This window comes from Saccopteryx leptura, chromosome 3, assembly GCF_036850995.1.
Source record: "Saccopteryx leptura isolate mSacLep1 chromosome 3, mSacLep1_pri_phased_curated, whole genome shotgun sequence".
Lineage (NCBI taxonomy): Eukaryota > Metazoa > Chordata > Mammalia > Chiroptera > Emballonuridae > Saccopteryx > Saccopteryx leptura.
In genome coordinates this window covers 340,935,506-340,956,850 of record NC_089505.1, presented here as the reverse complement: position 1 = coordinate 340,956,850, position 21,345 = coordinate 340,935,506, and the positions used below count along the sequence as shown (strand labels likewise).

Sequence of the window (21,345 nt, the reverse complement as noted above, 5' to 3'; positions counted from 1 at the left end):
CAGATTCAATCTTTGGTTTCATTAATTTTCTTTTATTTTAATTTTCCCATTGATTGATTGAGGGAGAGAGAGAGAGAAGGGGGAGGGAGGAAAAGAGAGATGCATTAACTCATTGTTCCACTTTAATTGTTCCATTTAGTTGTGTAGTCATTGATTGCTTCTCATAAATGCACTGATTGGAGATCAAACCCAAGACCTTGGTGTGCTAGGGGTACATTTTATCCACTGAGCAATCCAGCCAGTAACTTACTTTTCTTGATTGCTTTTCTGTTTTTATTTCACTGATTTCTGTCCTAACTTTTATTATTCCCTTTCTTCTATTTAATTTAGGCTTAATTATGCTATCTTTTTATATTTTGTAAAGGTGAAAATAGGTCATTGACTTGAAACATTTCATTTCTTTTGGTTAACAAGTGCTCATTGCTATTCATTTCATCCAAATTTCTGCTTTCATTGCATTCCATGAATTCTGATATTTTGTATATTCATTTCATCCAGTTCAATATAATTTAACTTGTCGTTGATTTATTTGCTCGTGGTTGTTTAGAAGTATGTTATTTAATTTCTAAGTACTTGAAGATTTTCAAAAAATGATTCTGTTATTGATTTCTAATTTAATTATATTGAGGTCAGATAACATACTCTGTATGACTTAGATTCTATTAAATTTATTGAGACTTATTTGGCCAGTTTGGGGTTTATCCTGGTTAATGTTCTAAAGGCATAGGAAGAAATATATATGTGTGTGTAATGTTTTATAAATGTTAACTGGGTCAAAGTAGTTGATAAGTTTGTTCAGGCCCTGGCCGGTTGGCTCAGCGGTAGAGCGTCGGCCTGGCACGTGGGGGACCCGGGTTCGATTCCCGGCCAGGGCACATAGGAGAAGCGCCCATTTGCTTCTCCACCCCCCCCTCCTTCCTCTCTGTCTCTTTCTTCCCCTCCCGCAGCCGAGGCTCCATTGGAGCAAAGATGGCCCGGGCGCTGGGGATGGCTCCTTGGCCTCTGCCCCAGGCGCTAGAGTGGCTCTGGTCACAGCAGAGCGACGCCCCGGAGGGGCAGAGCATCGCTCCCTGGTGGGCAGAGCGTCGCCCCTGGTGGGCGTGCAGGGTAGATCCCGGTCGGGCGCATGCGGGAGTCTGTCTGACTGTCTCTCCCCGTTTCCAGCTTCAAAAAAAGGAAAATTAAAAAAAAAAAAAGTTTGTTCAAATATTCTGCAGTATTACTTATTTTCTGTCTCCATCTTATATGAATATTTAAGAAATGAGTATTAAAATCTGACAGTAATTGAGATTTAATCTATTTTTTGTCATTTTATCTCTGTATTTTTTTAAGTTGAGATGTAATTTATAACAAATTTAAGTGTATAATTCAATAATTCTCAGTAAAATTTAAGAGTTGAATAAATGTCATCATAGTTCAATTTTAGAACATTTCCATCATCCTGAAGAGAATCCTCACATTCATTTGTAGTCACTCTCCCTGCTTACCCCTGATTAGACAACTGTTAATCTAATCTCTATATATACATTTGCCTTTTTTTATACATGATAAATAAATAGAATCATACAACAGTTGGCCTTTGTATCTGGCAATTTTTAAGATAATATTTTTTAGGTTCAACTACGCTGTATTATGTATCAATAGCAAAATCAATTCCTTGTTATTTAAAGTTATCCACTGTATGGATATCTCATTTTATTTAACCATTTGCATATGATGGATATTTGGACTATATCTACTTTTAGACCTTTATGAATAGTGCTACTGTAAATATCCATGTCCAAATCTTTGAATAACACTCACTTTGAATACCTTGGTGTATACCAATGGGAGAATTGCTGGGCCATATGATAAAGTTACTTTTAATGTTTTAATAAACCACCAACTTGTTTTCCAAAGGACTATATATACCATTTCACATTTCCATTAGCAAATACATGAGAATTCCAACTTCCCAACAGGCTTGCTAAAATTTGTAGATACAAGTTCTTTGTCAAATATATAATTTGCTAATACTTTCTCCTAGTCTATGGCTCATCTTTTAATCTTCCTTAATGGGTCTTGAGCACAGATATTTAAAATTTTGATAAAGAACATGTTATTACCTTGTTATTTTATAAATTGTGCTTTTGGTGTTATATTAAAGAAACCTCTAATTAACCCAAGGTAATGAAGATTTTTCTCCTATGTTTTCATCTACAGATTTTTAGTCTTGGCTTACAGTTAAACTTTATGATCTATTGTAAGTTAATTTTGGGGTAGGGTCTAAATTAACCTTTTTGCATGTAGATAGTCAATTTTTTCAACACTATTAATTAAAAAGATGATTGTTTACCCCATTGATTGCATCTCTGTTGAAAATCAATTGACCATAGCTTCCAGTCAACATGGTGGCTTAGGTATATGTGGTACTCACATCCTCCCACAACCACATCAAAATTACAACTAAATTATGGAACAACCACCATTCAGAGTTGCCTGAAACTGGGCTGAAAGTAAGTCCTACAACTAGGGAATTACAGAAGAAGCCACATCAAGACTGATAGGAGAGACGGAGACAAGAACAGGCTGGTCCAACAGCCACATGTAGCAGATAAAAATCAAGAAGGATATCTCAGCTGTGGCAGTACTTCCCTGAGAAGTTAGGGGTTCCACAGCAGGCCCCTCAGCCCAGGGTTTCAGCACCAAGAAGAGATATCTCCATTACTTCTGGCTACAAAAACAAGCAGGGATTGTAGCTGAGTGATATAAAGGGCACTGGAGTCCTTGGCATCTCCTCTTAAAAGGCCCACATGTATAGACTTACTCAAACTCACTTTCTCTGAGCTCCAGTGTTGGGGCAGTAGTTTGAAATGAACTAGGGAACCTATGGGGCAGAACGGAATTGTCCCACATCAAGATGAGAACTGGGGGAGGGGGAAGCTTTCTGCCAGATTAAAGTGCTGGAAAAGTCATTATTACCTTTCTGAGACAGCCTCCTAACTACCCAACAGAGAGAGCAAGTGGGCACCATATCTGAGATCAAAGTGTTCCCCCTACCTTCGTGACTACCTGAGACCTGCCCCACCCACTTATGAGCCAATCCAAGCTGTTTTCAGCAGCTTTTTATACAAATGGCCTGTCTTGATTCACGTTTTAGATGTCCTAAAATCTCTCAAACAAGCAGCATCTGGCCTTGGCATGCCCCATATCTGTCATTAAGTGGCCACAGGGCCAGCACTAGCAGCAACTGGCTTTGGTTTACAGCTTGGCCTCACCTGGGTATCTCCAAGCGTAGCACAAGCATTAGTCATGTGAAGATTGCTTTGTAGCTCATGCTGGGTGGCCCTCAGTTGAACACAGGAAAAATACAGATGGTGGCTAACCTTGGCTGGCACCTCTTGAGAGGTCTTAGAGCTAGCACACTCAGTAGATAGCTTAAGACCGCATTCAAGTACCACCCAACTACTTCCACGAGTGACACACTCAAGGGGCAGACTCAGTAGGCACCACAGCCCTGATGAAGTACAGTAAGTCCTGTTCTGTGGGGTGTGCCCCTGCACAGTTGATACTGCACGGTGGTTAGTGGTCACAGCCAGTCCTTCCAGCTGATTGGCCTGTGGGCAAATCCCTCCATTGATATGCCAATAGCAATCAAGGCTCAACTACAACAGGAGGGTGTACAAAGCCTACACATGGGTGGTATACCTGGAGTGTCCACTATAAGGGAAAAGAGAACATCATTATACATCCAATAGACATTAAGTAGATAATAAAATGTTATTATGAACTATTTTATGCAAGTATTATTTTTAAACTTGGAAAAATGTTCAAATTACAAGAATAATGCTACTTAACAAAAGTGATACAAAAAGGTACAAAATTCTGAAGATTTTCAAATCTAGTAGAGAAACTGCAATTTTAAATCATAACCTACATACAAAAGAATTGCCAATTCTGATGATTTTAATGGTGAATACTTCTGTACATTTAAAGAAAAGTAATACCAATAATGTACATATTTTTTTAAAACAACAGAAAATCAGGGTATATTTCCAAACACTTTTTCTAAGATCAGCATAATATTAAAACAAAACTTGCCTGACCAGGCGGTGGCACAGTGGATAGAGAGTCGGAGTAGGATGTGGAGGACCCAGGTTTGAGACCTTGAGGTGGCCAGCTTGAGCACGGGCTTATCTGGTTTGAGCAAGGCTCACCAGCTTGAGCCCCAGGTCGCTTTCTTGAGCAAGGGGTCACTTAGTCTGCTGAAGCCCCCCAGTCAAGGCACATATGAGAAAGCAATCAATGAACAACTAAGGTGGTACAACAAAGAACTGATGCTTCTCATCTCTCTCTCTCTCCCTATCTGTCCCTCTCTCTGACTCTGTCTCTGTCACAAAATAAATAAATAAATAAAATTACAAAAACAAAACTTGACAAAAATATTACAATAAAAAGAGCATCAAATGCCAAAAGAAAGATATTTCCTAAATGTTTTATGAAGTCAGTAAGACACTGATAACGAAAGCTAATACGGATGTTACCAAAAGACCATCTCTCTCACTCATGAATATGGCTGCAAAATTCTATATATAATATTAGCAGACCAAATACTGAGATAAGAAAAATAATTATGTATTGTGAGATAGCTGTGTTTATTATAAGAATGCAAAATTACTTTAGAATGTAAAAATCAATGTAATTTAAAAAATAAGAAAATGAAAACCAAGGTATAGCAATTTGAAAGAAAAAGGAAAAGTGTCATTCTTCACAAAGGACATAATACTGCAAATCAAAATTCAAAATAATGTATAGCTAGGCTTCACTTAATATTAATAAATAATTTTTATTTCTGTATATAAGCATCAATTTAAATCAATTCCTAGTTATATGTTTAATAAATAAAAACTGTACACTGAAATCTATAAATATATCATCTAGAGATATAAAAACCTATGGAATGGAATTCTTCCCACTCCAGGAAGATATTTTAGCTCTCCCCAACTTGATCAATGTAATTTAAATCAAAATCCCCCAAGGGGATTTTGGAAAGTCATTATTTGATATTCAATTTATTTGTAAGTGAAAAAGATTAAGATATTATTCTTGAACAACCATGAAGATTAATAACAAAGTTGAGTTAATTATATTACCAAATACCACAATTTATTATGCAGCTAAAGTAATTATGACAGTTTGATATTGGCATAAGAAGAGAAAATAAGTCAGTCAGAGAAAGAGAAGTACCATATGATTTAACTTATATGTGGAATCTAGAGAACAATATAAACAAAACAGACAAAATAGAAACAGACTCACAGATACAGAGAACAGAATGATGGTTTCCAGAGAGGCTGGGGGCTGGGGACTGAGTGAAAAAGGTGAAGAAATTGAGAAGTACAGATTGGAAGTTACAAAATAGTCATGTGGATGTAAAGTACAGCTTATAAAATATAGTCAGTAATACTGTAGTAACTATGTATGGTGCCCATTGAGTACTGGAAATATCAGAGGAAACACTTTGTAAAATATATGGTTGGCTAACCACTATGCTGTACAGCTAAAACTAATACAAACTAATAATATTGAAATCCAACAGTAATTTAAATTTTTAATAAAATAATAATTTTTAATTACAAATTTTAAATTTTAAAAATATTAAAAGATGAACATCAAAAAAAAGAGAGAAAGGAATAGAGTTCAAAAGCTTAAACACATATACATAGTCTTTTTAATAAATGTGATGGCTCAATGAATATCCATTGCTTAAATGAGTTTTGATCCCTACCTCCCACAATATACAAAAATCAATTGCAGATGAATTACATCCATTTAATGAAAGGAAAAAGAACTATTCTAGATAAAAACATAGGAACATATTATGATCTCCAAGAGAATAAATATTTTTAACATCACACCAAAAAACCAGTAGCACCAAAAAAATTAAAAACTAAAATACATTAACATTAAAAACTTCCCATTAAAAAAATCCAATTAAAGAGTGGAAAGGCAACCTTAGAGTAGAATACATTTGCAATACATTTATCTTATAAAAAATTCAAATCTATACTTTAAAAAGTCTCATAAATCAATTAAAAGAACACAAAGGAAAACTAGGCAAGAAATTTAATTAAACTCTTCATATAAACAAATAAATAAATGGTCAATTAACCTATGAAAAATTATTAGAGAAAAGCATATTAAAGCCACAATGAGATAACAGTACATATCTACCTGAATGGATGATGAAAAACACTAAAAATACCAATTATAAAAATGAAGAGAAACTCAAACCCTCATTCACTGTTGCAGGATGTATTAAATCCATACAGCTGTGGAAACTGTTTAAAAGTATCTACTGCAATTGAATATATGCATAGTCTATTACCCATCTATTTTACTATTAGATACATTCATAGCAAAATGGACAATAATGATTAACAAAAAGGTATATGTAACAATGTTCACAAAAGCACTTTTAGGAACAGCCAAAATCTAAAGGCAAACTATCAATCAATTGTACATTTTTAAAAATTAATTAAACAATTCAATTCCCAAAGCCAGTGATTTTAACTACTTATACATTAGAGCTTTCTAGGAAGGCATCTAATAAACAACTCTATGTCAAATTTTGTAAATAGTTTAGTTCAGATTCAAAAGCCAAGATAACCAACTCCTTTGTATAGTGATTACCTCTGAGCAAGGCATAGGAATTCACATAGAAAAATAGGTTTCATAGCCTACCCAAAAATAGGATAAACTGTTGTATATTTATAGAAAGAAACTGTATATAGCAATTGTAATAAGTTGAATTTATACACAACAATACTGATGCATCTCATAAACATCCTGGTAAGAAAAAAAACCAGATGTGAACTAATATACTGTATAATACCACTTCTATAAAATTTATATATGTGTGTGAGTATTCCATTTATAATAAGTGAAATAATGAGCAAAACTAGTCTATGGTATTTGAAGTCAGCATAATTGTTACCGTGGTTGGGTAACAATGGCTCAATTGGTTCAAGAGTGAGACTTGACTTATCTCTTTATGTGGGAAATCATTCAAAGGTCATAATCAAAGTTGAAAGGACTCCCATCTCAAAAATATTTTTTAAATATTTATATTAACCATAAGATCCATGAGAAAATTATTTTTAGAATGGCTTCAGGCCCTACCAGTTGGCTAAGTGGTAGAGCATTGACCCCACATGGGGATGACCCGGGTTTGATTCCTGATCAGGGCACACAGGTGAGGCAATGGAGCCATCCTCAATGCCTGGTCTCAACTTGTTCAAAGTGAGACATGGATATAGGAGGGGAAGAGAAAGAGAGAGAAGGGGGAGAAGGAAGAGTAGAGAAGCAGATGGTTGCTTCTCCTGTGTGCCCTGACCAAGAATTGAACTCAGAACTTCCACATGCTGGGCTGACGCTCTACCACTTAGCCAACAGGCCAGGGCCAAAGCAAAACATATTTATAAATAAATAAAATATTTACTATCTATATAAAGAAAATCCTTTAAAAAGGTCCTTGTAATCAATAAATCTTTAAATAATTGTTATATTTATTCATTTATACTCTAACTGAACATGCCATTGATGAGTAATATATCCTTAGCCAATGGTCCTTAATTTGACTATTCCTAAGTATTATTTCCTAATCTTTCTTTCTTTTATGCATATGTAACTGTTTTTGCCTATCTTCACTCCTACACTATGCTAATAAATTATGGTAACATTTTAGTGTAAAACATGAAATTTAGCCATAAGTTCAATATTGAGAATTTCATTAGTTCGGACATGATACAACATGAAGCCATTATATTACCCATGGGTAAATTTTAATGATTAAATAACAATAGAGCCATTTGAGGATAGAAATATTAAAAGCTGCAAAACTGATTAAGTTAAATTAATTACATAAGAATCCATAATACATACAGCTAACCAGACTATACAGAACATGTAAACTATTCTTAATTAGCTACGGATGAAAAAGAGTGAAAATTGTTGGTAGATTTCAGTTTCAGATATTGAGAGTCATTAGACCTACTCCTTATTACAATAACAATTGAAGTAAATAAAGATAAGGACAATCTTGTAAGAAAGGGCAATGGTGGCTAGCATTAGGAGCCTATAAACTTCAACTATAAAAATTAGTATATAACAAGTTAATTAATAACCTTCATATAGTAACCCATCATCCTACATTGTGATTTACAGAGAATTATACTGCATAGATTACAGTGGTCAGAAAGATTAGACACTCTAAAATTAATAAATATAAAACTCATGGTAATGTAATTAATAAATTATTGCAACGAATAATATAAATGATGCCGTAATGGCAACTGCAAATAAGGGTGGGTGAGTGGGTGTTTATTCTGTGAGGAGACTGAAGAAAAATGAGTGCTATAAAATTAGTGTTCAATTAATACAATCAACATACAAGGGACTAATGAATATAAAATTCTAGTCATGAGCATGTTTAAAAGGAGAGAAGATAATTCTTTTCTTTCTCTAATTCTCTATTTGACTAACAGCCAAATAATTTATAATTTAATCCTCTATTCGTCAGGGTCCATACCATAATAGTTATTTGTTATATTGACAGGTATACTTCTCATGATTAATAAATAATATCACATTCAGGCTTATAAATTTATACTTCTGATGTTTGGTTAATGTTAATCACTTCTCCATTACTTAACAAAAAATGTTGCTAAACTTGGAACATGCTGATCCTATAAAGATGAAGTGACCCCATGAATACCATCCAAAGGAACAAGTACCCATCTCACGTTTCAATAATAGGTACATCAAGATATAACTTGAGTTGTAGGAGCCACAAGCCTACCTGAAGTCCACACAACTCTTAAGAGAGAGAATCGAAGTTTAAATTCAGTTTTGTCTGAGTAATGTTCAAGGTCATGGTTTCAACCACTACGTTATACTTGCTATTTTCCATATTCATAAAATACTTGCATAACAAAAGTTGAATTCATAATTTCAAGTATCTACACCAACATGACCAAATTCTACTATATTAGCTATCTCTCCCACATATTTAAGATTCTAAGCACTAAAATTAAAACATAACAGCATTTCATTTGGAGTCATACAATGGTGAATGAATAATATAGGTGTAACTTCATTTTAGTGTATCAAACAATTTAAAAGCTTCAATCATTGTTATGAAAACACTGAGATACATGTTAATACCCATAATGATATCTTCAAATTCTATGTTATATATATAATTCAAGATAATTCAATAAAGATATGATTACTGAAAACTTACTTTGCAACCTCCGTGTTGGGCTTTCTCCATGGAGCTGTCGTCGTGGCATATATGGAGAAGGATGGGGAAGTGGCAATGAAGAGACATCATGGGTCTGAAGTTTGTACCAATGTGGCTCATCATCTAATAATGCTGTTTCTAATTCAATTAAAATCTACAAAGCCAAGAGACAAAAGACTTATATACCAATAATATAGAAATTCTCTGAAATGGTCTCATAACTTTTATAATAATAACAGTAATGCTGTTAGATCGAAAGCAAAACCATGTTGCAAAATTTTTCACGTTTTGACAATAACTAAATAAAAAATAAATAATTATAACTTCTTAATGATTTAAAAAGTTTAAATATCGAAGATAGTTATTATACAGACCACTGATCAACCACCAAACAGCAGCTGCTAAATATGCTATTACAGAAATAACACATTATGAAAAGTCTGTAATAATAACTAATATGTGTATCATTCTATAATTTAAAAAGCATTCTCATTTTCATTCATTAATTTATCCTTTGCAATAACTTTAAATGGGAAGAAAAAATTAAATTAGAAGTGTCTAATGTGTATTAAAAACATGTTATATGTTATCTTAATTTTTAGAAAAAAAACTACTAGTTTGGTCTTTTATTCAACTTTTAGAGATAAGAATATCAAGGCTAAAAAAGGTTAAAAGAACCTGTCTAAGCTCACATGAACTGGTAAGTGATGGTTATAATATGAATGAAATAAAACTGTGTTCAACATATCTTGCTGCTAAGAATTCAAAACAGGAAAAATGTATTTTTTAAATCAATCATATTATAATACAGACTTAATAATATAACTACTTAATAAATTTGAAAAGGAAATAAGTCCATAGAAACAAATGACACTTTTTATTTCTTTTTAGGGTCACTAGCAAATATAACAGTGATCATGCTTAGGTACATGAAAACTGCTATATAATAAATCATTGCTTAGCTACAGGAGGTAAAGAAGCCAAAAAGCTATTCTTTCATACTTCCTAAATTTTCCCTAGTCATTTTCAAAGTATATACAATGTATTCAAATGTTTACATGCACACACACACTTAATCCTCATATTAACCTTGAATTTTAAACTACTATTGTTCCCACTTGGTTGAAGAGGAAACTAAAGCAGAAAGAGACTTAATAACTTGTTCAAAGACACAGACTAGGAAGTGAAAGTGTCACAAATATACACCCAGTTACTCCAGATTCTGCTCTTTACAATCAGGTTACCTTTCCTCCTAACTGGTTTACTACTCTGATTCCTCAACTACTGATGTTCAGTTTAATATTTCTATGCATTGTTGGTTTTCCCATGAGATTACCATTTAATTTACTCAGAAAAATCAATCACATTGAAAATGCTAAAAGCAGATAACTTGGTGTGTTACTAGCTGGGGTCTGCCTCTCATCCTGCCTATCTCCAATTAATTTATCTCCACATTACACTAAAAACACTTTTCTCAAATACAAATGCAATCTATAAACATTCTCTTTTTTAAAATCTATAATTGGTTCCCATTATCCACAGAATAAAACCAAGAGTTTTTAATGTGAAATATTAAGGGACATGATCTGGTGCCCGGTTAACCTTCAAGTCTCATTTCTTACTACTTTCCCTTCCAGTTTCTTGTCCAAGACCCCCTCAAACTCTAGTGTGTTGTTATTCCTTCTACAGAACTTTCACTCCCTTGACTTGGCTAAATTCTGCTTTCTCTGTGGAGACTTTCCTGGACCATTTCCCCTTCTCTGCACAGCAAGTATGTATTCCTGTTGCATTACCCTATAACACCATCTGCCATACTATTTTATAATTGCCTATTCACTCATCTGTATCCCCAATGGATTACTAATTCCATGAAGGAAGTAACATTCTGTATTCACCTTGAAGCATCAGTCCTACCATATTTCGAGCATATGACAAGCCTTAAAAAAATCTAGGAATAAGTGATTTAAAATAAAAAGTAGTAAAACTGGTTAAGAAAACTAAAATCATATATACATTATAAAGCAGCAATATATTTGTAAAATGCAAACCAACCTCTTATCATTTATCAATGAGACTAATGCAATAAAATAAATGTATAAAAGTTGTCACAGTATTTAGAACCATTGGTTTTTTTATGACATCAAAAAGTTTTGTCTTAAAATACAAAATAAATTCACTCCATTAACGAAATTATTCTTACTTTTCAGAGATTCAAAATATAAATTTTTCTGACAGTCATATAAACAAATATATCAGGATGACATATATAGTTTAAGTTTTAAAATAAATCCAGATACCTCTCCTAAGAATTCACTTTCTTCTTCTCGAACTCGAGCTTGATCCCAAAGGGTAATCTCCAACATCCGTTCCCGAAATTCTCTTCGGTGGACTGGAGAATAAATGAATGTTTGGTTCCATTTGGGTTCCAAAGTTTTCTTTACGGTTTTAGTTCTTCGCTTGTTTTTATCACTATGAAAAAAATATTAGAATACATGAACTTATATAAATCTTTAGTTTACCATAAAAGTATTAATGTAAAATTTCTCAAGAAAGAAGTCAAGTAGTTTTGCCACAAATTTACCATACATTACAAATATTATAATATTTAAAACTACTATTAAAAATTTAAAGTTGTATAATTATATAACATTATATGTATGACTTACTAATAATATTTCAATAAATCTAAAAATTTTTCATACTTAAATACATATTCTTTCTCAAAATCTAAATAAGACAAGACCATAGAATCTTATTTCTAAAATTTTTTAACATATTGCCCTTTTGGAAACCTTCCAAATCCTAATTAACAATAACATTACATCTACTACTCAAACCACAGATGTCTAATTGTACAAAAAATATAGTAAATTGTGATGTTCACAATTTCACATCCATATAGTATAGCTAATGAGCAACTATTATTACATTTTATCAAATTAATTTCTTACATACGAGAAGTATTTACTTGCTTATTTGACATTTAGCAGATCTTTTAAACCATTGCAAAATTATTTCTGTGTGAGTTGACCATTAAATCTGAGCTCGAAATGGAGGCTGGACATCCTGAAGATAGGATTTATATCTCAAAGGCTTCTGTGCTTTTTGAAAATCCATGCGTCTATCAAGTGAATGTTTTTAACTATGCATGACATTATATGCACATATATGTATGAATTATATACATGTATACATGTATTACTATATTATACTAAATATTGTCCACATTGGTAAATATATAAAAATAGAGATAAAAATTCAAATATTTCTTCTTACACCCCCTCTGGGTACATCGATTCTTTTGGAGCTCACTACTCTAGCTTATTAGGATGAATGGCTAAATAGTAATAAAGAAAATTATCTTAGAAGGAAAGGTTAAGTTATCTAGAAAGCCTATTTGATGTAAGAGGTGGACAATGAACTCCAAGTCGAACTGTATTAACTGCTACAGATTCTCTAAGCACAGCATAGTACTAACAGTGCTGGGAAACAGGAAGCAGGGAGAACTAAGAACAGATAGTCTCTCTGTATTGGGGGATATGTAATTTTTCCTCCTAGGTAAATACAGGGCTTGATGTTTTAATATAGATTTGATTAAATAATCAACATATATGATTCCAGAGCAGGGTTTTTTTGTATTTTTCTTTAGTTGGAAACAGGGAGGCAGACAGACTCCCGCATGCGCCTAACTGGGATCACCGGGCATGCCCACCAGGGGGTGATGCTCCGCCCATCCGAGCGTTGCTCTGTTGCAACCAGAGCCATTCTAGCGCCTGAGGCAGAGGCCATAGAGCCATTCCCAGGCCATTTTTGCTCCAATGGAGCCTTGGCTGCGGGAGGGGAAGAGAAAGACAGAAAGGAAGGAAAGGGGGAGTGGTGGAGAAGTAGATGGGCGTTTCTCCTGTGTGCCCTGGCCAGGAATCAAACCTGGGACTCCTGCACACCAGGCCGACGCTCTACCACTGAGCCAACTGGCCAGGGCCAGAGCAGATATTTTTAATGGGGCAGAAAACCATCTTAAAATAATATATCTTTGTTAATTTTTTTTTTTACAGAGACAGAGAGGGACAGATAGGAACAGACAGACAGGAAGAGAGGGAGATGAGAAGCATCAATTCTTCTTTGCAGCACCTTAGTTGTTTATTAATTGCTTTCTAAAATGTGCCTTGATGGGGGGGTGGATTACAGCAGAGCCAGTGACTTCTTGCTCAAGCCAGCGACCTTGGGTTCAAGCCAGCAACCATGGGGTCATGTCTATGATCCCACCCTCAAGCCAGTGACTCCCTGCTCAAGCTGGTGGCCCATGGTCAGGTTGGATGAGCCTGTGCTCAAGCTGGCAACCTCGGGGTTTCCAACCTGGATCCTCTGTGTCTCAACCCGAAGCTCTATCCACCGTACCACCCTCGGTCAGGATATCTTTATTCATTTTTAAGGGCTTGGAAAAAAAAACCAGGTGAGAGATTTTCATCTCTATTCAATTTTATAGGAAAAAACTGGTATTATAAATAAAATAGCAAACAAAGTAATAAAAATGATAATAAAACTATGATTCATGACTTATCTTACGCTCTTCCTTCAAAACTTTTAACTAATATTTATAAAGTACCTACTTATATTCCATCCATTAAAGAATGCATTCTGAGACCCTGTCAAGAGACAGTTCCTTCCATGAAGCCAGGAAGAAGCATTTGGTGGGGGAGCCTTGCTATCTAATTCAAGAACGGCTTATACTGCAATCTGAAAGGGAACAGAAGAATACGCCTTGGTTTCCTCTTAAAGGAGTAAAAAAACCTCTCTTCAAATGGCTATTTTAGAAGGAATTTCTACACTGGGTGAGAGGGAGGCTAGATATCTCTGAAGTTCTTGGAAGGCCACCATATATAATTATAACTGAATACAGCAAACCAAAGTTTAAGCTAGATTTAACAATCTAGTCATGGGTGTTCCCTTCCTCCCTTGTAGTTCCAAGTATATTCCTGCCCAAGGCAATCTAAGTTGTTAGAGAACTATCTTCAAACAAACTTGGTAAAATAAAATTATATGGCAAGCAGTTTCTAATAACTTTAGATATTGTGCCACTTTGATATATTTTCTGAGATATTCCTATTAAAACTTTTATTTCAAAAAGTAGATCCAATAAATATTAAGGCCTTTATTCATTGCCTTTTTATCCATTCATCTTTTTCTTTACTAAAGTTGTTCTTTGGATGATATGTGGCACTCAATCAACCTAGATGAATTAAATTTCAACTAAGTAAATAAGAGTCAAAAAGTGTATAAACAGCCTGACCAGGCCGTGGCGCAGTGGATACAGCGTCGGACTGGGATGCCAAGGACCCAGGTACGAGACCCCGAGGTCGCCAGCTTGAGAATGGACTCATCTGATTTGAGCAAAAAGCTCACCAGCTTGGACCCAAGGTCTCTGGCTCGAGCAAGGGGGGTTACTCGGTCTGCTGAAGGCCTGCGATCAAGGCACATATGAGAAAGCAATCAATGAACAACTAAGGTGTCACAATGCACAACGAAAAACTAATGATTGATGCTTCTCATCTCTCTGTTTCTGTCTGTCCCTGTCTATCCCTCTCTCTGTTAAAAAAAAAAGTGTATGAACATATTTAAGATGCATTGTACCCAGTCACTTCCAACCTGAGAAAGAAGAACCGGACCTTGAGAACACCCGCCCTGAAAGCCCAAGAGGCAGAATAGCTGGGTAAAGGGTGGTTAATGGCACTACTTTATTCTTTTTTCATGATGCTATTAAATAATCTTCTATCTTTATATGCATGAAAATAAGTTATTAGATAATTTCTGATAAGTTATTTCTACAATCTTAATTGCTCTATGCTCTATTTGAATCAGGGTAGAACAATATCATTTATGTTGATTAGCAAGGACACAAAACAAATGACACCTGAAAAAGCTGATCCTGGGCCCAAATGATAAATGTACTTGATGATATAGGGTGATGAGATCAAAGTACACTTATAATTTACATATTTTAAAGAAATAATAGATTAGTAAGAGAAGGTAGAAATTGTAACAGAATACGATGAGTACCTTTTAGTATCATTTCTAGCATTTGCCTCTGTAGTTTGTGTTAAAAATACATTTAATTTGAAGGGGGATAGATTTTAATAATTTTGATAAATAGAAACATACACTATTTAGAAGTAATGCACACAACCTAAAATAAATAGGCAATAAAATAATCTACATTATGAACAGTTGATATAAGTATTAAAAACAATTTCTAAGTATTTACTGTCACTATTTTGATTCCTAAGAAACACTATTTTTATGTTAAACTTCATAAATATGTGACAGGTATGATAAAAACAAATGATATAGAATCAAAATACCTACTGTTATTAACATCAGTCACTTATTTTCAAAAACATTTATTTTTGTTTAATATCCCTACCTTCTGTCTGGAAGAAAGTAAATTTTAACATAAGGATTCCTTGGCCTCCCATCTTCCCTGGAAGGGAGATCCTTTGCTCCCAAAATTGTCACTATTAATTGGTGACCAACCTTGTCAAACCATAGTTTTATCTGAAAAGCAAAAATATTAATTTATCAGCTCAAATATTTTCTACCATAGTTTTTATAATGCAATCTTCATTCATCACATTCTCTTACACTAAAACTATGACAGAATATAAATTTCACTTAGTAAATTGCATTCAGTTAAAATAAAAGGATATGCTTTAATAACTTCAATGAATAGAGGAATTAATTCAAATATTTTAGTTTGATCACTTGGATTTTTGTTATCTTACTTTGATCTCTTATTAACATTCACATTATAATTATACTACCAGAGCTAAGGACTTTCTATACAATGAATACTGCCTTTTATCTTTATGTAAGAATCTCTGTAGTTCATTTTGGCTCCTCTACAATATTGAGTTGGAAATAAATGCTCAAAATGAATTGAATAGATAGTAACTTGTTATATGGCATTAATAGGAAATTTTTAAGCACATGTTTTATATGATTCCATAGCAGAAAACATTTCAAGGGTAAGCAACAGGGGATTACTAGTAGCTTTAGTTAACAGACTCCTTAAGTTCACATTTAAAACTATAAATTTATGTTTCAAAATTTTTAAACATCTTTTTTTGTTTGTGATTTAAATGTTTTACATCCTTTGAATAATAAGAATATATTTTATAATTTGAGGTGAGATGATGTGAATAATTTCTTTTATTAAAATAATTTCTTTATGCCATAATTAGGAATTGGAACATCACATCCAGCTGTTAAATTCATTTAACAATTGTCATCTCCCACACACATCTTCAAACTCCCACACCTAGCTAGCTGATTCTACTATGTCAGGATCTATGAAGACTGTGGCTCTAACCCACAAGTTGGTTCAGAACTCACCTGACTACTATCTTGAAATTGAATCAGAAATTAGAAATTTGGGAATAAAGTTGTATTCATAGAAAATGTATTATTATGGTTTATTTTATGGTACATAAATATATAGATATATGTTAATAATTGAATTTTTCTTTTAATTTGAATATACAATGTTTCCAGCAGTCTAACAATTTTAAATATACACCTCATGTCAGGCCTTCTCTCTCTTCTCCAAAGAGGACAGGCAGGTCTAGGCCAGGCTGATAAATGGCTTTGTTGAGCCCCTCACTCTGGATCTTAGAGAATGAAAAGTTGAGCAAGAGAGGAGGAAGACAGACGGCCCAAAAGTGTATATAAAATTATGAATGTGCTTTTCTTTTTGTCAAATGGAATTACCCGTCTTATAGAACAATAGTAAGAAATACTTAAATTTTAAAAATTATAATTATTACTTTTTGTTGTAAGTCCTATGTTGAATGCAGATATTATGTTGCTTTTGTGTAACAAAGTTTTCCTACTAGAGCTGCTCAGTTCAAACAGAGTAGAAAAGTCTGTGGCTCACGAACTTCCTGCATCACAGTTATATGGTTTCTTTGTGAAGCAGCTAAAAATACCTCTGCTCATTTCTCACCAACTGAATCAGAATAGGGTCCAGAAATTACCCTTTTAACAGTCTTGCATGATTCTCATGGACATTACAGTTTGAGAACTATGCCCTTAAATGAAAGATATCACCTGGAATAAAAAGCCTCTAACATTTGAATGGAGAAAAAGTTCAAATATTTTCTTCCATAACAGTGTGAGAATATAGATACAGATGAGAGTATTTGGGGAAAAGAGACTATTCTGGCAAAAGACATGAGGGCAAAACAAAAACAAAAACAAAATGGTAACAAATACAAGAGTGTCTTGTACAGAAGATGAAACAGAGATGTTGTCACATGTATGCAATGTGTTTCCTCTAAAGTGTGTGATCAAAACCAGACTAATTTCTGATATTCTCTGTTGTCTATGCAAATAAAAAAGTTTAGCTTTTTTCCATGTTATTAAAAATCCAACATTAGACACTTTAATGAAAAAAATCTAAAAGGCTAAAAGAAGTATTCCAATAAACTTTCCACTTAAGAAACAAAGAAACAATGTTCATTATTAGGCTAAGGTCATACTTAATAGAGAAAATTATTGATTTCTGTTAGTATTTTTTTTGAAGAATGAAGACTAAGCAACTATAACTCCACAGGCAATATTTTTACTCCTTTGAAATAATTAGATTTTGAAGAAATATACATATTTAAATATCTGATTTTGAGATATATATATTTCAAATATCTGATAAAGAGAATTCCTTTTAGAATTTCTTTATGCCATGGAAAACCAAAAATATCACTTATTAATGATATTCATTTTTTGTAAAAACATATTAGGCATATGGCTTTCATATTTTCATATTTAAGTTTATTAAATTATACTTTACAAATATATAAATGTCAAAATATATAGATATGAAATAGGAATTTTATCACAATTACACTTTTTTAAGAAACTGTCTTAAACTGGGCATTTGATCAATAGCTCCAATTTTTACTTTCTATTATAAGACTTGCATTGAAGTTTTTAATAGATATCCAGTTCACATTATCAAAGCATATTTTATTAGCTAGATTATTTTATCAGATTTCAAAACTCTTTATGTCTTCTTTTTAAATGAATAGTTAGTATGTATATCTGTTTATTCCCCAAACATAACAAATGTATTTCACAATTCTAGATATGTCATACTTTTTTATAGTTACCTCATTTTCATTATCAACAATCTTGGTACTATTTTGATTGCTTTAACATAATTATAATCCCAGCTTTACCATGTCACCATTTTTAAATTTCCTAAGCAGATCCTAAACAGCACAAGTAAATTTTATATTGTATATTAACTACAATAATTTTAATTTTTGAAACTTAAACTAAATTAGTATTCAAAACTAGCAATAATGAAAAAACATGCAGCAAAGCAAGGAAAGCATAATACTACTTTAAAAAAGACTATATTGACATTATCATAAAAGCGTATCCTAATGAAAAGAGGCAAACAACTTGTACCCAATTATTACAGTAAAATTAAATGAAATTACAAGTACAAAATGTAAACAAAATAAACCCAACACATTTTATTTGGATTGTGATTTTGTTCTTTCAAAGTAATATATTTTCCCAATGCCAAACCTTATATATAATATTTACAAATCCATATTTTAGATAAGGTACAAATTTATTTGCCAATCTCCTCAAGGAGTAACTGCTTGGAAAATGCAAAAGAATGTAGATGTTAAGTGATATAATGAATGATTTAAAGAGACAGCAACTATGTGTAATAAAGGTAAATATCAACAGTATAAAATTAGCTATTTCCTTCAAGTTACATATATAAGCAGAATCTACATTAAATGCCACTCTGAAACCTATGAGTTTTAGTATTCAGTTCATCACATAAATTCACTAATAAAAATTGTCTCTTTAAATTTTTTTTTTATTTTAATTCCCATGCAGAATTTTACAAGGTGGCTCATAAAATGATTTGAGAGTCAATAATATGGCTTGGAGCAACATACCAAAAAAAGTTTTCCTACTACGCATTTTCCAAAAACATACAAATAAGGGATAAAACACAACTTCAGTTTCTATCAGGCAGACAAGGCCTTTACCTGAACCCTAGGAACAAAAGGCGTTGTTCTTCTACTAAGGCTTTGGCTCTGGTAAGCAAAATTAAAGAAAAAAGCAATAAAACAAAACCAAAAGGACAACACGCTGGAACTCAAAGACCAAAGTAAAAACAAACACATACAACTACCCCTTAAATATAATTTTTCCATGACAATATATATCTAAATTAAGTATGTCAGTGTAATGAATAAATTAATATTGCCAAAATGCTAAAATATATAAAATCTTAGGATTTTAAAATCAGGTTTTTAAATGCAATCAACATAACAGGAATTAAGACTGAATGTAAAGTAACATATTCAGGCTCATAAATTCTGAAAGTATGAGGAAAAGCAGAACACAACAGCCAAGAAATTTCAGGTTTCCCCCTTAAACATACTATGTAGAAAAAAATCACAGTCCAAAATGAAGTTAGATGAAAATGCATTATAGAATTATTAGTGCAAAGACATCTGTAGAAGTAGTTGTGTGACTTCTCCAAAATGATATGTGTAACAAGTCTAGAAAACATTAGCCAAATTGGCATAGCATTTATTCTTAAAAAAAATAAACACAGTAACATAAAAGTATGCTGGAATGCATTAATTAGGTGATTCATACTTTAAGAATTTATACCAGGTTCTAATATTTAAAAAGCATTTTCAGACACATCATATTCCTTTAGAGAGAACACTGTTTATTGCTAATCATACCTATTAATGACAATATCTCCCTTATTTTTATTTATACAGTTCTTTATATTTTTCCAAGCCTTTACTGAGCATTTATTGCAAGTTCACTGACTCCAACAGCACCAAGCAGTAGTTGGTATTATCTCCAATTTGTAAATGAGGAAGCAGAAACAGAACAATAACAACAAGAACAAAAAGCTAGATACTCAAACAGAAGTAAATATAGTTTAAGGTAAAAATAAAGTCCACTTATGATTAATTCTCTCTGTTTCATATTCTTCGAGTAAAATCTAATTTCATTTGTCTTCTGACTTACGTATTTTCATTTGAAACTATTTCCAACAAAGACACCAGAATAATCAGAATTTTGTACCTTTATTAAGGCATGTCAACAGTTAAATCAGGAACAAAACCAGATGTGTAACTCTTCCAACCAATGGGTTTGGAAATAGATTTTAAAGCATTTAATTTTGTTTCTTTCACCAAAATTCCATTCCATTCCTTAAATTTCTCATGGATGTCTCTATTGTCTAATTCAAAGACCTGTAAATACTTAATGGCTCATACTGTTCCACTACTATATGGAAACAGTTAACAAGTACTGTAAGGACTGTTGCCCAAATTATCATCAGACTTACACTTTATAAGACCACAACAAAAACAGACCTTAAAAACAGACTATCATTCAATCATGAGTCATCATTCTCTCTCCAAAAACTAAGGCACTCTCAAAACTAAGCTGTCTTCCTTTTTGTGGGGAAACATATCCAAAGGAACAAAGATGTTACTGACATCTGTGTGCTTAACTCTAGGTGGATATTTCTCTACCAGATGAGGAAAGGATGTATAAAATGCGTAGAAATTAGACATGTGGAAGGAAGGGACTAACAAGATACTCTATTTAAAAAATTTATTTTCTTTGTCCTCTCATACGTTCTACCTCTTTTAGATAAAAAATATCAAGGTAATAAAAGCATATATTACTTCATAAACTAAAAGACTACTTTAAAAGGACAGTGCTTTAAAATAAATTAACCTTTTAAGGAAAATGTTGTCAACCTTTTAAAATGATCTCAAATGAGTAATTCACAAGTTCTGAAATCAACTGTCCAAAACCAATGACAATTTAAACCTAACCTTCATCCATAAGTTTATACATTAAATTTAATAAGACATATTTTCTTTTATTAGTTTTTTAAATTGAGGTAAAATTCAAATAGCATATAATCATTTTTAAAAGTGTACAATTCAGAGGTATTTAGTGTATTAACAATGCTGTGCATCCACTTCCTTCTAGTCTCAAAA

General features: G+C 32.8%; 1 protein-coding gene across 49 annotated transcripts in view; it reads right to left on the bottom strand.

The window, feature by feature from the left end:
* Window positions 1-21,345, bottom strand: part of RIMS2 (regulating synaptic membrane exocytosis 2) — a 644,704-nt gene that overhangs the window by 273,327 nt on the left and 350,032 nt on the right. For 29 of the 49 annotated variants that reach the window (XM_066379291.1, XM_066379297.1, XM_066379341.1 and 26 more), the window contains 3 exons: window positions 15,705-15,835; window positions 11,581-11,752; window positions 9,284-9,437 (listed from right to left, as the gene is read on the bottom strand). In XM_066379291.1, the coding sequence (XP_066235388.1) occupies window positions 9,284-9,437; window positions 11,581-11,752; window positions 15,705-15,835 (457 nt within the window). Of the gene's footprint in view, window positions 1-9,283; window positions 9,438-11,580; window positions 11,753-15,704; window positions 15,836-19,350; window positions 19,399-21,345 lie in introns of all 49 variants that reach the window. The other 20 variants (XM_066379295.1, XM_066379287.1, XM_066379300.1 and 17 more) reach the window with 1 other exon arrangement.